The 16,830-nt window shown below is 42.9% G+C and overlaps 1 protein-coding gene across 1 annotated transcript in view; it reads left to right on the forward strand.

The window, feature by feature from the left end:
• The window catches only part of LOC119160927 (set1/Ash2 histone methyltransferase complex subunit ASH2), a 208,662-nt gene that overhangs the window by 9,558 nt on the left and 182,274 nt on the right, over positions 1-16,830 (forward strand). The window contains exon 3 of the mRNA XM_075880414.1: positions 4,429-4,517. Coding sequence (XP_075736529.1) covers positions 4,429-4,517 — 89 coding nt within the window. The remainder of the gene's footprint in view (positions 1-4,428; positions 4,518-16,830) is intronic.

A 16,830-nucleotide genomic window follows, 5' to 3' on the forward strand; every position in this document is an offset into this window, starting at 1 on the left:
TCATATGGAGCAGTGTATGACATTTCTACTTCCCTAAAAAAGCAAACTAAACTGTGCTCAGTCTTTTTTGTTTTGTTTTTTTCCCCAACCCTGATTTTCGGTCTTACGAATCACCAAAATTTCAAGGTCGCAAGCTTGGCAGATCCATATTTGAATTCACAGAGTCTGTCAAATCATTTGACAGGCGTAGCAAATGCTAGCATGAACTTCATCACTGTTTTCTAAGTGAGATAGTCCAAAATACTACTTTCATTGAAATAGCAGTGCTCATGGTAACACTGCCTGATTTAGATGTTAATGGTTTATACATATTTTTTTTCAAAATGTAAGCCTTCTTATTTATGCTGCCCTAAATTTGATATTTCATGATAAAAAAATGTATGATTTTTTCCCATAACTAGCTCGAAATCTGGATTTTAGTGCTCCAAAAGTAGCATTTTGCTGCTACATAAATTGCTTCAAGTTGTATTTCTGCAGTTGTACCCCTGCATTGTCACAACTGGTTAATAAAAACTCATTGAAATAACTTTTTAATTATTGACTCAGGGGCAGTTATTTATATTAGAACATTTTGCATGCCAATTTATGGCATGCCCATTTTTCAGAAGTCACCCAGGTTGTACAAATTCAAAATATAATTGAATTTTGAGAGTTAAATTTAAATAATTGCACCTGGCTCGCAGAAAACATCACCTCTCTGTTACATTGATCAGTTCACTTCCATGGTAAGGAAGGGACCAAATTTGAATAAAGCTGGGTTGTGGCTGTATCTTTTCGTGAAAAGCATCGAGTCATCTCACTGGCACCAGTGGATCGCCTTGTCTTTGCCTGTAGTGTCGGGTGCTTATCTGTTTCTTTTAAGCTGTTTGTAAGAATACCGCGATGGCAATCTTTGCTCTTTGCTCCTGTTTATATATAAAAAAGAAACGAACTAGCACCATGCGTGGCACTGAAAGAATAAGCTGTCTACTCGTGTATTTCAGAATTTGCGTCGATTTTGTCAACTATATGCGGCTTTGATGCACCGTGATTCGATTTTCGTCACTTTTTATCATATGAAGTTTTGGCCCTGTGTAACATAGAGGCCGTGTTTTCTGTGTGCCACATATGATTGGTTTAGATTTTGCCTTTGAAATGTAATGAAAATCTCAAATTAAGCAACTTTCGTGATTTCTAAGAAATGGGTATGCCCTCAAATGGCATGCACTGCAGCTTTCTAATATAAATAGTTATCCTCAGTTCAGTGTAGGAAAAGTCCATTAACCAGTTTTAGTTACATAACATTATCACTGTAACAGTTGCATAACAGTAGTTCCACATTAACATAGAGTATGTCTACAAGAAATGGAGCATGACTGTAGTAGAATTTTTCTTAAAGGGAGATGCATGTCTAAAAAAGCAAGTTTTTTTTCCTTAATTGCACATTTCTCATTTTTCTTTGGCTTGACAAGATTAGTTTGTCTACTTTCAGGACAAAAATAAACTGAAGATGGTAATTCAACTTGAAGTGGGTTAAAATCACTTTTAAAGAGTACAAGGTGGCTATTTAAAACTAAAGAGATCTCGTTGTCTAGAGATGCCTAGAAATTGTCACCTGGATGCTTGCCATTGCATTTTGCATGAGGAGTTCACTAAAGCAGGGCTGCAACAGCTGCGCCAATTTGATACAATTCCCCATTGTTGCGCCGAGCTGCGCCATAACCATGAAATTTGCTGAAGCTGTGCCAAAATGCCCAATCAGCCTCAAAACTTTATCAGTTGCGCAAATATAAGCGAGAAACGGAGGTCACATTGGCTACCTGCACTTTGTGTCATCAATCAAACCATGTGTGCAGACTCTAGGCCTAAACCATGGTGTAAGTTATGTGCTCGTTAAGTGAGAGAACTTGCCAGACGTGATCGATCAAGTAAAGTATAGGTGAGAGCACTTGCCACACGTGATCGATCAGGTAAAGTATAAGATGAAGTAATCACTCCTTGCATCCAGCCGTCCTTTGATCACGACAGATAGCTGTCGGCAGGAGGACAGCACTTCAAGCCCCCAAAAATTGCATTGCCCTAACCACGAACACTTTCCTAGTCAGAAAACGCGGTAATGGCACATTAGGGCCTTAAGCTGCGTTTTTCTATGCGCAAACAAGGTCGATGGGCTGCTAACGCTGTCCTTGCCATCCATCATGTTGGTTGCCATAGCAAGGATGTATAAATAATTTTTCTTGCTTTAAGTTGCGTCGTCCCAACAATAGATATCCGCTGCCTTCGCTGGGCCAGCGGGCGTGTGCCGTTGTTCTTTATCTGGTCGAACATGTCGTGCAAGGGAGCTGCAATGTTATGCCTTAAGTCTAACCCCACCGTGAAAGAAAAAAAAAAGAGTAGGGGAAGGGGGGTGTAGTAGTTCTAAAATTGCTTGGCCTTCGCCACAGTACACTTGTGTCTCGCGGAAAGGTGAATTTTGATTTGGAAGGGCTGTTAGTGTTATTCACGTGACACGGCACATTTTGTTCAGTTGTTCATGCATGTATCCACAGTATAATCTGAGTACTGATAAGATTGCTTACTTCTAAAAAATTACTGGCCATCATTTGAAGCAGCTGCCATAAAAAAAAACACCTGTACAGTAGTTTTTTTTTCGCCTCCCCTACTCCGAATATCCAGAAGTTCAAGGCCGCCAGCTTGGCAGTACCACATTCGCATTAGCATAGTCTGCCCAAAGATTCAACAGGCCCAGCAAATGCTACGTGGACTTGTTTGCTCAATGGGGTAATTCAGAATACTACGTTTTTTGAAATTGCAGTGCTCTTGTTAACTCTGCACGAATAAGGTGGGTTTAATGTTTTGTGCATATGTTTTTTTGTTAGTGTAAACTTCCATTTTTACACTGCTTCAAGTTTAATGTTTCATGATGAAAATTTTTTCATGTAATCTGCTCCGAACTTGGATTTTAGTGCTCCAAAAGTAACATTTTACTGCTCCAAAAATTGCTGCAAATTCTATTTGGGCTGTTGCACCCCTGCTAAAGTCACATACTTCAGATAAGCATGATTCTCAAGCTCTCATCATGGAAGAAATGATCTTAAAAACACATCTTTTCAGTATAGGTAGGCTTTCACTTATGGCTTCAAAATGCGTTTTTCGCAAGATTCATCTTTGAGCAACTTCTTGAGCTTGGACAACATGTTTTTGGTACTTCTGATAGCTTGATAGGGATTAAATTTTGCACAGATATTTAACAGGTAAGGGGTGCAAGTGTCTTCTTCAAAACTTTAAATTGCCGGTACAATAATTACAAACCTAATATGAGCAATTAGTATGGGCTGATGATTTTAAGAATTCCCACATTACAATTTTTCTTCTCCTTTCAAATGTTTTATACACACTTTCTTGATAGTTCTTTGCATGCTACGGTTAATGTGCAGCAGTATGAGCCACTATTGGCTAAGAATCATAAAAGTATAGTGGCATAAAAAGTTTGTCCAAAACTAACTATACCTTACTCATTGGCCCCGCCGTGGCGGTCGAGTGGCTAAGGTACCCGGCTACTGACCCGCTGGTCGTGGGATTGAATCCCGGCAGTGGTGGCTGCATTTCCGATGGAGACGGAAATGTTGTAGGCCTGTGTGCTCAGATTTGGGCGCACGTTAAAGAACCCCAGGAGGTCAAAATTATCGGAGCCCTCCACTACGGGGTCTTTCATAATCACATGGTGGTTTTGGGATGTTAAACCCAATATCAATCCAAAAACCTTACACATCGTCATGGTGCAATAGGAAAACTATGCAACTTACTATTAAGAGTGCAAGTATGATTGCTGACGTCTAAGCAAAGTTATCGGCAATCACTTTGAGCATTGAATCACATCTCTGCTGGCCTAAAAATTGTGCTTCAGTAATTTTTTTTGCCACCCTCACGCCCTGACGAACCTAAATAAAGTTTTTTCATACCATACCATACCCCTACCTCTCGGGTTTATGATTCTTCTGTATTTCACAGTCGCCAGCTTGGCAGAGCCACATTTGAATTCACATTCTGTCAAAGGACTAGAGGGGCGCGAATAATGTTAATGTGGACTTCATCATTGTTTGCTTAGAGGGGTGGTTTAAAACACTACATTATTTGAAAAAGTGGTGGTCATGTTCACTCTGCATAATTTAGTTGAGGTGGAATGGCTTATACATATAGTCTTTTTTTCTAAATTTAGGCCTTTTGTTTTATACTGCTCCGAATTCGGTCTTTCTTGATAAAAAAAATAGATGTTCTTTTTTCCATAACTTGCTCCAAATTTGGGTTTTAGTACTTCAATAGCAACATTTTGCTGCTCTGAAATAGTTCCAAATTCTATTTTGGCTGTTGCACCCCTATACATGTCTGTCATTGGCTTTGTTGCATGCACATAGGTCTCACAAGCACTTAGTTTTTTCTTTTTTTCAGAAAATGCATTCCATTTATGACCAACTACACTTTCACCTGCAAGCTGTGCAGTTCGGCTGGCAGCGAGACCTTCTCCAAAAAGCAGCCAAGTGAGTGACTTGAAAAGAACTTCAAGTTCATCAATGTGATCATGGATTGTGGCTTATCTTGCTCTCGGTTGATTACCCTCTTGCGGAGCAAGTGGTGGCAGAAACGTGCAAAGTGTTTCTGCAACAACTATTATCTCAAGGAGGTTGTGCAGTGCCTGTTAATTTTGAGTTTTACCTGTGTACATCTTTCGGTTTATGACTGTAAACACTGATTGATCAAGTCTGCAGAGACATGGGCTATGCATATTATACTCAATCGTTTTGAGCATCTGTGCTTCAATATTTCTTCTTTTCTTGACAATTAACTTGTGGTAGGGCTGTGTATTTGTTTTGATTACTTGTTTATGGTTAAATATAAATATAGCTAACTGCTCAACTTGCCACCATAAATTATGTTAGGTATTTTGAGTGATCGAAGTGGATTGGAAAGGGTAAATAAAAGGCACGGAATCTTCTTGATAGGGGCAACAAAATTCAATATAGTGAACTTTTGAAATATCCAATATATTTTAATGACGATTAAAAAGCTAATTTTAATGGGTCAGTAAACAGCCCCGAGGTCTGAAAATTGTTATACAGAGAAATATGTACACTTTTGCTTTGTGAAAATGCTGCCCCAAGAATTTTGCGAATATGTGCTATATTAATGAAGTTACAGGGGTTAGAATATCAGTTTCAACTGGTTTTAAATTTTCACGTGGTCTCGTCGCCCTTCTCCCTCACAGGGAACGGAAGGCGTAGCCTGTCGCCGTGACTGGTTTAGACCAATCAACAAGCCGCGCGCTACATCAAGTCGCCGAATGGTGACTTTGCGTAGCTGCACATGAAAGAGGAATTGGTCAGGTGTAGGAAAGGAGTGCGGGAATTGTTTTTCGAAATGGAGGCTCGGTGCGGCGTGCAGTGCTGTAATATTCAAAACACATGATCACCGTGGTCTACTCTCAAATTGCCAAGCTTCTTGGGGGATGTAAAAAAAAAGTTAGAGCCTGTTGACTGGACCTCCAAGATAATTATATGAGGCACAGGACTAAATATTGCCACGAGGTGTAGGAGTGGCAGTATGATTTTGCCATTTATTAAAGGAATGTCAAGGGGGGGGGGGGGGGGAGTTACAGTCACAGAAGTTTTCCAGGGAAGCTTTTTCGAAGGACTAGTTGTTGGGTTGGCAGACTGGCATGCCGTTGGGAGGTGTGACGGTGCAGATTAACGTTTCAGGGAATGGGGTGCAGAGTCTTCCACGCTTACATCACTCTTGATGAGGTGTTCATGCATGAGTTTATGAAGGATAGAGCAGTATCATGAAGCATGACAAGGGCCAGCCACACTGGTATGCATATAGTCAACCTTATTACAGTATAGACCACTTATAACGTAACTGCTTATGGTGCAGGAATGATTGCAATGGTTTCTTTTTCGGCTCCCATTTGGCGTTCCATAGAACCCCATGGATATATGCATAGCGTTTATTGTGCAGTCCCTCTGAGGCAAAAGACTGGTTTTGATGCGGTTGCCGAAAATCTTTGTGACAAACGCAGAAGAGAGTGCGCGTCTGAAAGGAGGCGCGCCGAGTGCATCGCTGGGGAGCGAACGACCAGGTTGTTACGGAGGAAGAAGGGATGCGAAGTGAACGAACAAAGGGTAGAGGGAAGAAAAAGAATTGAAAAAATACCGTAAAGCGCGGCATACTGTACGCGCTCTTCAAGTGGGAGGAGGGCAGTGGCCTAACCGACGGATAAAGCCTTTGCACCGGCGCCGACCGGCCTGCTACAGTGTACACGCAGAGCGTCACTAACTTGGCTCGGCTGCACGCGGCTCAACATGGCACGTATGATTCCGTCCTTATCAACTGCGCTTGAGTTTTCTGTCAAGAAAGGCGTCATCATTATCGTGCTTCCTACAAATATCGCGTTTGCTACTTCGTCCATAAATTTGAAATTTTTTACGGCTTTTGACGGTAGCTTTCGCCTTTGCTGCCAGTGTGCAGTTTTACATTAACTTGGCGGGTTTTCCTCGTTGTTGATCTCCCGACCACGAACGCAAACTTTGTATCACGCACGCTGTTCTTGGTTCAATGCTTGAGTGCAATCTTATTAATGCCCGATCTTCATGTCTTCGCCAAACTTCCTGCAACAACATGCTGAACGGCAGGCTAGGCCTAATCAGTGTTGGTTGCATTTCGGTAGCTGTTGCGTGCAATCTAAGCTGCGGTTTGGTACGACGAAATGAACGAAGCTCTTTGCGGTGGCTGCACTTGAAGTGAAGGAATATATATCATTGATAAAGACGAGGGTGGCACGTGTAGCAGTCAAATGGACCTCGCAATTCGATTGAGTTCTCCTGAAATTGGGTGTGCGCCCGTAAAATCGAACGATTAGTGTCTTTCAGCGTGCGAAATTTTAGACGTAATTCAACATAGTTTGTGTGTATGCGCATGATCGAGGTGGTCTGAAAAGTAGTCCACAAATTTTCGCCTTGGTGGTTTCTTTTGTTAGATCTCCCCTTTGCACGTTCATTTCATTGGTAATGCGAATATTTGTTTTTTAACATTAGGAAACTTAAATGCTTATAAGCACCATGCATCCTATGTTTCGATTCTCGAACACACGAGATGCATGCTCAAAACGTTTCGCGCCACTGTGGCCCTTGAAGAAGGTTGTGTTGGTTATAGTGCGGTACCGCTTATAGTGCGGATATTCGCGACTCCCACAAGTTACGTTTTAAATGGTCTGTACTGTATTTGGTCGCTCAGCCGCTGTGGTCTAGTGGCTAACGTACTTGGCTGCTGACTAGCAGGTCACGGGATCGAATTTGGCAACGGCGGCTGCATTTTTGATGGAGGCGAAAATGCTGTAGGACCATGTGCTCAGATTTGGGTACATGTTAAAGAACCCCAGGTAGTCAAAATTTCCAAAGTCCTCCACTACAGCGTCGCCATAATCGTCACCATAATACAATCACCATAATTATATGGTGGTTTAGGGACATTAAACCCCACATATCAGTTATACGTACTATGTTTGGTTGAATTGTACTGTTGAACCTACTTGAATAATGATACAGGCTTTACCGTGCATTAGAATCTCATTAACTGGAAATTGCCTAAATGGAATTACACTGCCTGCCTGTCTTTTTTAAAGCAAGGAGGGCATAGAGGAGCTTCGTTTTCCTGCTGCCAGAAAACAAGTTTCTCGACTTCAGCTCCTGCTCACTATTGCACGACACGTGATTGGCAAGTATAATTAGCAAAAGTATGTGCATATAAACCAAATGAGCACTTGCACCTGCCCAAGTTTAAATTTATTATCCCAGATTCCTGTGTAGCAGCAGTGAAACTTTGTTATATTGGAATCGCAGAATAATTTGCTACGTTATAATGAGGTTGAAAATGCGTGTTGTTCTTTTGACCAGAAGTTATAAAAGCTGGAATGTTTTGTTGTATCAAGAATTTAGTTATTTTGAAGTTTGTTATATTAAGCCTTATTTGTATAAGTGGAGCTCTAAACTAATATTGCATTTGAGATGTCGTTCGCCTTCTTGTTGTACCCAATAGTGTGCTGACAGCTATGCATGGAAAGGTTACGTGGCAGCGAGGGCCTTCCCAAGAGCTTCATCGTCACGCGCCATGGTCTTGGGGATTTTTCTGTACCTTCTTTTTTTGTTTTTGTATTAGTTAGCTTTCTCTCCTGGCACCTGCACGTGTGGCGTTCTCTGGGCATGCTCGGGCTACTTGGGCTCCCTTACGATTCCACGTGCTTGCAGCTACTTCACCCAGAGTGTGTTGTCCAGGCTTTTACATGTTACAGAAAAAGATATGACTGGTAAAAGATGTGACAGATCATAATCACCAATTAATTGCGGGTTCACTAATGTGACCGATGAAATACTAAAGAGTCATTGATTACTCTTATAATAAATTCCTTCCAATTTTAGGTATTGAGCATTTCTTTTGCATAATCGTAACAAAGGTCACTTGTGACATCACCTTGATTCGAGCAGTCTTATACTCAGAAAAATAGATCACTGTTTACCAAACATGCATTTCAAGGGTGACTTTCAAGTTACAGCCTGTTATTTATACACTCGTACCTCGTTGTAATGTAATGGGATATAACAAAATTATGGATATAACGAAGTAAATAAAGTTCCCCTTGAAAGTTCCATTGAGAACCATGCATTTTAAACCTTGTTGTAACGAAGTAAAATTGACCGGTAAATGTATATAACGAACTAAATTAGTCTGTCAAATAGTCTATTGAAAAAAAAAAACAACAACCGTAGGGGGTTAACAATATCGTTTTCTGCAAAGTTTGACGCTCGTTTGGCGCGGCTCTTTCAAAACTACCGCGCCAATCTTACAGCCATGCGACATGCGGCCGGGAGAGCCGTCCTCCTCACACAGCCAGCGGAGAGGATTGAGAAAGCGCTCAGAAGGTCACATGGCCGAGAAGCGTCGCCGCGGTGCAAAGTGATTTTCCTCTCCGCGCCTTAAAGAAGACACCAACGACTGCGTCTCTACTGCTACCCTCTGCACCGAGAAAGGAGGACTCTTTGCGACAGCTTTTTTTTTTCTTCTCTCTCCGTGCGGGCCCTTGAAAGGAGAAGGGTCTCTATGTGCAGAGACGGAAAAGAGAGAAGCGTGGCACAGACACGTCGCAGATCGACATTTGAGAGAGAGCAAACAGTTTGCCTCAGTCTTTTTTTTCCTTTTCTTCGTTTTCTTCTTCGCGCGCAGCATTGAGAGGTGCTGCCGCGGGTTGGGCATGGTGCTGAGAGCATTTATGGAACTTGTTATGTTCGAACTAACCATCACAAGTGCTTGCGTGTTCGAATTACAGGGCGTTTTCGACCATTAGAATACACATAGCTTTGACGGGACCTCAGCGTGAGTTCGAAATATTCGGAAGTTCGAATTAAGCATGTTCAAATTGATGAGGTTCGAGTGGGTTTGTTTTCTCTCGCACGCGTGGTCGCGTAGCGGTACATTGGGCCTCGAGGTGGTTTCTTTCTTTGCATGCTTACAGGTGTGCGCCCATCTGAGCATACATTGCCACAAACTGTTATAATCTATATAAGAAAATGATGCATATAACGAAATAATTGTGGCTCCTTTTCAACTTTGTTATAACGAGGTTGAGTGTATTCGTCACACGCTCATGTCGCACTGTTGGTGTACTTTAATGATATAAACGGCCACAACGACCCAAGGATGATGGCACGATGCAGTCTCATTGGGCTAAAAATTCGTCTTACACCACTATGCCGCTGGAAATGCATATGGGTCACCCTGTGTGCCATAGTTTTCAAAGTGAAAAAAAAAAATATAGAAGTGTTGGCTTTAGCACAATGCTTGTCATATGCACAACAGGGCGCCCCGCCACGGTGGTCTAGTGGCTAAGGTACTCGGCTGCTGACTCGCAGGTCGCGGGATCAAATCCCGGCTGTGGCGGCTGCATTTCCGATGGAGGCGGAAATGTTGTAGGCCCGTGTACTCAGATTTGGGTGCACGTTAAAGAACCCCAGGTGGTCGAAATTTCCGGAGCCCTCGATTACGGCGTCTCTCATAATCATATAGTGGTTTTGAGACGTTAAACCCCACAAATCAATCAAATGCACAACAAGGCTAGAATGTATGCTTTCCCTTGTTTGCTCCTTTCTGGCCCAAATATATGAAGAGGGCCTGCAAACTGGCTTTGTTGTGCACCAAGTGCACTGATAATTGGTAGTAAAATTTATATAGCAAATATTGAAGCACATTTAATTAGGTCAATATGAAGCCTTGTCCACTATCAATATGAAGCCTTGTCCACTATATGAAGCCTTGTCCACTAGAAGAAAGCATGGGCTGCCAAGTGCACTTATTGTTTGTGAGGTTGCGGTAAGTATCACTAAGTATTGTAGTAGCACTCATAAGAGACGAGCGACCAATACAGGCATGTGTTTGAATAACTCGTTTTCCCAGTGCTGTCTCACACAAGTTTAACTCTTTATTGCGAGGTTGCGCGAATTCGCGACATACCGAAAAATGCAGATTAAACATGTCCCGAAACGCGTGTTGCCTTCAATTCCGGCTGTCACGTATTTGCGGCAAACATACCTGTCAGCATGAGACATCTAGCATCATCTCATTATAAGGTATTCTAAGCCAAAATTAATGTTTTGTAGGTGATGGGGGAGTGCGCGAAGCACGTGCAACAGCTCTCACTTCTTCATTCTTTTTTTGTGTGAGTGACTAAAGCTAATCTTTCATAAAATTCCTTAGGTGTGCACACATCCAAGAGGTTGCACAGAACAGGTTACATTATTCTAAAGTATGTTTTTTGTTGCACAATTCTCGCTTTTGTGATATGTCACGACATCCTGCCTTTGAAGCTGTAAGAGAGCACCTCGTTGTCAGCGGGTGTGGATGCACGTATCATCGGCTCCGTGAAACCGATGCGGCCGCTTTGGTATATTGGAATCAAGGCTCACCAATATTCGTTTCACACAAGTGGAGAGTCGGAGAGGACATCCACCAAGTTTGGTTATCCTTGCGCCGAAGCAACTTGATTTATTGTGAAGCCCAGCACGCCATACAGGCTGAGCTAAGCCAAGCGCGAGGCCTAGCTCGGCGGCTCACCAACACGATGGATGTGGTACATGTCGAAGGAACTACCCTCCGAGAAGGAGACTACGACACATCAGACTGGACTCATCGGAACCTAACAAGGCAAGTCTCAGTGAAAAGAGCGTCTGAACAATGTACGCGAAGCAAGCGAAAACCAGAAACTCGCGGAGAAACGCACTGAGACGCTTATCACATCGACCTGGCGTCCGACGTACCACCCGAACCCAGCGCAGCTGCGTGCAACGCAGCAAGTGACCCACAGAAGTAGGCAAATGGCTCCACTGCCAGAGCATGCTATCAAGGTGATTTTCCGGTCACAGGTAGGCCTCTTCATGCCAAAAATACAGGCGCAGCTCCTACTTCGTCACCTTTGCATGACAGCGGAGATACTGGTGGACGCAAATGTGAAAATACGTGTACACCCAACAAACAATACGGGCACAGTAGCCACCACTAACTCCAGGGCTGCTTCTTAGCTCCAGGGCTAAGAAGCAGCCCTGGAGCTAGTTACAATACGCAGCATTACCTTGAACGCAAAGGCCTACTACGTGGTAGCAGTGTACGTAGCCCGTGCTGTGGATACTGTTCGAGGCGTGATATATAATGCTTTCTGGGATGAAATGGAAGAAGAGCTTCTTTGAGAACTGCAAACGAGAAATCCTGAAGCGGGTATCCTGCTAGCAGGACGCATGGGTGAGTCCAAGTCTATCTTTATTACCTTTGCCCAGGGACCTATCCCTCGTAGAATTATCTGCTATGGGGGGGAGTGCACCTGTGCACGCCATACAGAGCATGACGAGAGGTTTGCACGAACTGCCGTGCCCCAGGGCACAGATGTGATGTGTGCTCGCAACATAAGAAACCACGATGTCAAAAGTGCACTGAAGATCACGGAGAAGATAAAAGTCTGCAATTCGTGCCGCAATGCATCCTATGTGGCGAAGAGCACCTTCAGAAACAGGGTGGTGTAAGGCAAAGCAGCGACAGATCACAATGAAGCCCCCGGTTCACAGGGGCACTACCAGGCGACAGCAGCAGCACACAGAAGAATTCCCAACATGGCAGTTGTCAGCACCGCCAATGGCCTCCGAAGAGCTCACATGGGCAGAACTAGTCACTCGTAAACCAGACAATCGGGATGTGGAGCTGGCCCGCCTTCGAGACGAGGTAAGAAGCTTGCTACAGGCCATTACCCAACCGTCACACCCACCCCCTAGTCACCTTTCACCCACAGATAGTAATATTTTACCCGCTACAGAATCTGCAACACCCACACCACCTCTGAAAAAGGAAAGAATGGAAGTTCCTCCGTCATCAGATGTACCACCTGAATCTGAGAAATTAAGCAGAACAGCTGATCTGGAGGCTCAGCTTGAAGCGAAACTTTAAGCAAAATTAACAGTGAAACTGTCACATTTTTGTCTTGCTAAGAAATCGAGTAATTATTTTTTAGTTCAGCTGCCGAGCCCACGATGCTGTGTTGCGATTATTGTTGAGTGTGCGCAGGTCGTACGCTCTTTTTTGCTTTTGGCAGGGGATGACGAAATTAACCCTGGGCCTCCCATTGGTGAAGACTTGCTTACTGAATTGCAGAAGCTATCCGCTGGACAAAATAAGCTTATTTCGGACATGCAGGAAATTAAAAATCAACTAAAAACGACGGACGTAACGATAACAGATTTGTGCAAAAGCATCACTGACCTTGAAAAACATTGCACTGCCCTTTCATACATGCGCACAGAGATAGTTGACCTAAAGACACTCACAAACGAAATGACTCACAAGATCTGTAATCTCGAATGCCGTGTAGATGACAGTGAGAACCGTTCGAGACGTAACAATCTTATATTTTATGGCATTCGGGATACTACTAAAACTGAAACGTATTCGGACTGGGAAGAAATAATCGTCCGTCACTGCTGTGACACACTCCAACTAACAATTCCTCCCTCAGAAATTGAGCGTGTGCACCGCCTCGGGCGCTTCTCAGAAAACCGCATTCGACCCATAATTTTAAAGTTTCAATCATCCAAGGCAAAAGAACTTATCCTTTCCAACGGCCGCAAATTCAAGGACACAGGCTTCAGCGTGGGCGAGGACTTCTCCCCTGCCGTTACGTCATGCGCGCAAACATCTAATTGCTTTTGCAAGAACTAAGTCAACAGCTTTCACTGTGCGCTTCAAAACCCTGTTTCTCGGAACTAAACGCTACGTCTTTGACGAGACATCGCAGTCTGTGAAAGAATTAAAATAGCAATCATCCCGTCCTCGACCAAGGCCAATCTCCCCCCAAATTTTCCCCAAATCAGCTTTTTTGTTTTCCGTGATCTTCACTGATATTTGAAGTATCATTTCAAAGCGCGAACATATTTCGAATCTGGCTTTGTCATCCAACAGCGACTTTTTTATATTAACCTAAACATGGTTAAATGACAGCGTCTCTCATCAAGAGGTCTTGGCCGATTTGCCTAATTTTCAGCTATTTCGAAAGGATCGAAAAGATAAGAAGGGAGGAGGAGTTCTTATTGCCATAAACCAAAAAATGACCTGCTCGTTAGTTAATCTGTCATCTGACCTTGAAATGATTTGGATTCTTTGTTCTGCTAAGCCCCAGTCAGTATTACTTGGCATCTGCTACAGACCCCCGAATAGCTGTCCTGACTTTTCCAATAACCTTAACGACGTCTTAAACGAAGTTACAAAAAAGTATCCCAACGCCCCCGTAGTTTTGTTCGGTGATCTTAATTTTGCGGGTATTAACTGGCTTAACCAAACCATGCCGTCACAGGCACAAGGCGAAGCCGGGGCTTTCCTGGACGTTCGTTTAAATTTTAACCTTTCACAAATGGTAACTGCACCAACACGCGTAACACAAGAGTGTGAAAATATTTTGGACCTAATACTAACCAGTCACCCTGATAACATGGTCTCGATTACTTATCTCCCCGAAATAAGTGACCATAAGGTCATCCATACCGAATTTGCATTTAAACCGTTAATTCGTCTAAACACCCAGAAAACCATTCGGTTGTACGACAAGGGCAATTATGAAGCAATAAATTTGGCGCTTAACGCATTCTTATCCAGTTTAGAAACTACTTTCTTTTCATGGTCCGTCGAAGAAAAGTGGACACTGTTTAAGGACAAGGTCAATGAACTGACTGACAGGCTTATTCCGAAATGCCGCTTCCACGCAAACTGCCAAAAGCCATGGTTCTCTAAAACTCTGAAAAGATTAGAAAACAAAAAAAAAAAACGCCTGTTTAGATTAGCAAAAAGACTAGAAGACTCGCAAAAGTGGCAGAAATACTACGCAGCTGAAAAAGCTTATATATGCGCAGTTCAAGACGCAAAGAATTATTTTTTCAACGTCGATTTACCAAGCATGCTGACTAAAAATAAAAGAAAATTTTGGCAGGTTTTGAACCCCCCGTATACTGCCCCAATTACTCTTACCAGTGAATCGGGTCACGTATTCACCGATGAGCAATGCGCTAACATATTCAACACCGCTTTCTCATCCGTGTTTACCAAAGAAATTAACGTGTCATTTACAGTACCACCCACTATTATAGAATGTGCTATGTCACCAGTATCGTTCACTGCTAATGGAATTATGTGCTTAATCGACAAATTAAAACTTTCCTCCTCTTCTGGTATTGACAAAATCAATTCCAAATTCCTTAAGAACACAAAATATATTTGTGCATCTTTTCTATACTTGCTCTTCTCACAGTCACTTTTAACAGAACGCTTACCAGATGACTGGAAGAACGGGAAGGTTGTTCCAATTTTCAAATCAGGTAACAAAAACTCGCCATTAAACTATCGTCCCATATCTTTAACCAGCGTACCCTGTAAAATAGTGGAACACGTCATCTACACGCATATCATAGACTTTCTTGATTCAAACAGCTTTTTTCATCCAGCACAACATGGGTTCCGCAGAGGTTTCTCTTGTGAAACCCAACTGGCCTTATTTGTTCATGATTTGCATACTAACCTGGACTGTAACTTACAAACCGATGCCGTATTCTTAGATTTTTCCAAAGCGTTTGACAAAGTACCCCATTCTCGACTGTTACTAAAACTTTCCCAGTTAAATCTTCACCCGAACATACTAAATTGGATCAGAGAATTCCTTACAAACCACTCCCAGTTTGTTAATATCAACAACCGTACCTCTAATCCTCTTCCAGTGACGTCGGGAGTACCCCAGGGTTCGGTTCTTGGTCCCCTTTTATTTCTTATATACATAAATGACTTGCCTTCAAACCTAACCTGTAAAATCTGCCTGTTTGCTGATGACTGCATTATATATGACACTGTTACTGACACTTCAAAACAGTCATCTTTACAAGCCAACCTAAACTGCCTCCAGGAATGGTGTGAGCGCTGGCTCTTGGAACTTAACCCGAGTAAATGTAAAGTCGTTTCATTCCATCGCCGCCACATGCCGCTTGTGTATGCGTACGCAGTCAATGCCATCCTGCTAGAAAATGTTCCGTCATACGAGTATTTGGGCGTCACTCTTTGTACCGATCTTTCATGGAACATACACATCACTAATATCATTTCATCTGCAAATAAAACACTGGGTTTCCTTAAACGCCATTTACGCCTCGCTCCACAACACGTAAAATTACAAGCATACAAATCCATCGTTCGACCTAAACTAGAATACGCATCGCCAATTCGGGACCCTCGACAATCTTATCTTACACATGCCATCGAATCGCTTCAAAACTGGGCCGCTAGATTTATTCACTGTTCATACTCTTCAACTGTCAGCGCATCTGGATTGAAAGCAGAATCTGGTTTACCAGATCTAGAACTTCGCCGTCGTATTGCCAGCCTGTCATTGTTCCACAAACTTTTTCATAGTCCCTTGCATCGTTCCTTATATTGTTCCCGCAACACGCATATCTCACCGCACGAGCCATTTGCTTCAAGTTGCTCGGCCACGCTCCCGGACTTCTACTTTTTCTGCCTCGTTTTTTCCACGTACCGCGCCAGACTGAAACGGCCTTCCCAGTGAAATTGCAACCATTCTCTGCCCATCATCGTTCATAGAAAATATCAATAATCACTTTTTATGTTAAATCTTTGGCTTCTATGTTTTGTGTTTATAATTACCCACCCCTTATGTAATACCCCCTCGCGGGTCTTTAAGGAAAGAAAATGAAATGAAATGAAATTTCCAAAAGCAGATGCACAACGTATTTCAACGATTCCTCGAAACTCGTGTCCAAACAATGGAGGCTTGATTCCCAGTTGCAAGGCTCGTATTGACTGCCTAATTAATGAGCGATTCAAAATTTTGGAAAACAAACTAGGCACCTTCTGTGCCCAGCTCAAGGCACAATTGGGCGTCATGGTGGCGTAGGCAAGCAACAATTTGCAGGCTGCGCTATCCGCACTAATCACATATCCCCCTCCTAATTTCAATACTTCTGGGCAGTAAAATGGCAGGTGAATCATGTAATTCCAACACACCTCCAGTTCTAAAAATTTGGCATTGGAACTGTGGCAGCATACGCCATAAGCGAGCAGCGCCAATTCAACTAATACTAACCGAAGAGAACCCACCAGATAAGATTCTTCTACAGGACCCTAAAACTAGCATATCGCTGCCAGGCTACATTGCTTATCACTCGCCAAATGATAGTGCTCCAGTTGTGTCCACATTTATCAAGCGAGTCATAAGGC

Source organism: Rhipicephalus microplus, chromosome X (genome assembly GCF_043290135.1).
Source record: "Rhipicephalus microplus isolate Deutch F79 chromosome X, USDA_Rmic, whole genome shotgun sequence".
Classification (NCBI taxonomy): domain Eukaryota; kingdom Metazoa; phylum Arthropoda; class Arachnida; order Ixodida; family Ixodidae; genus Rhipicephalus; species Rhipicephalus microplus.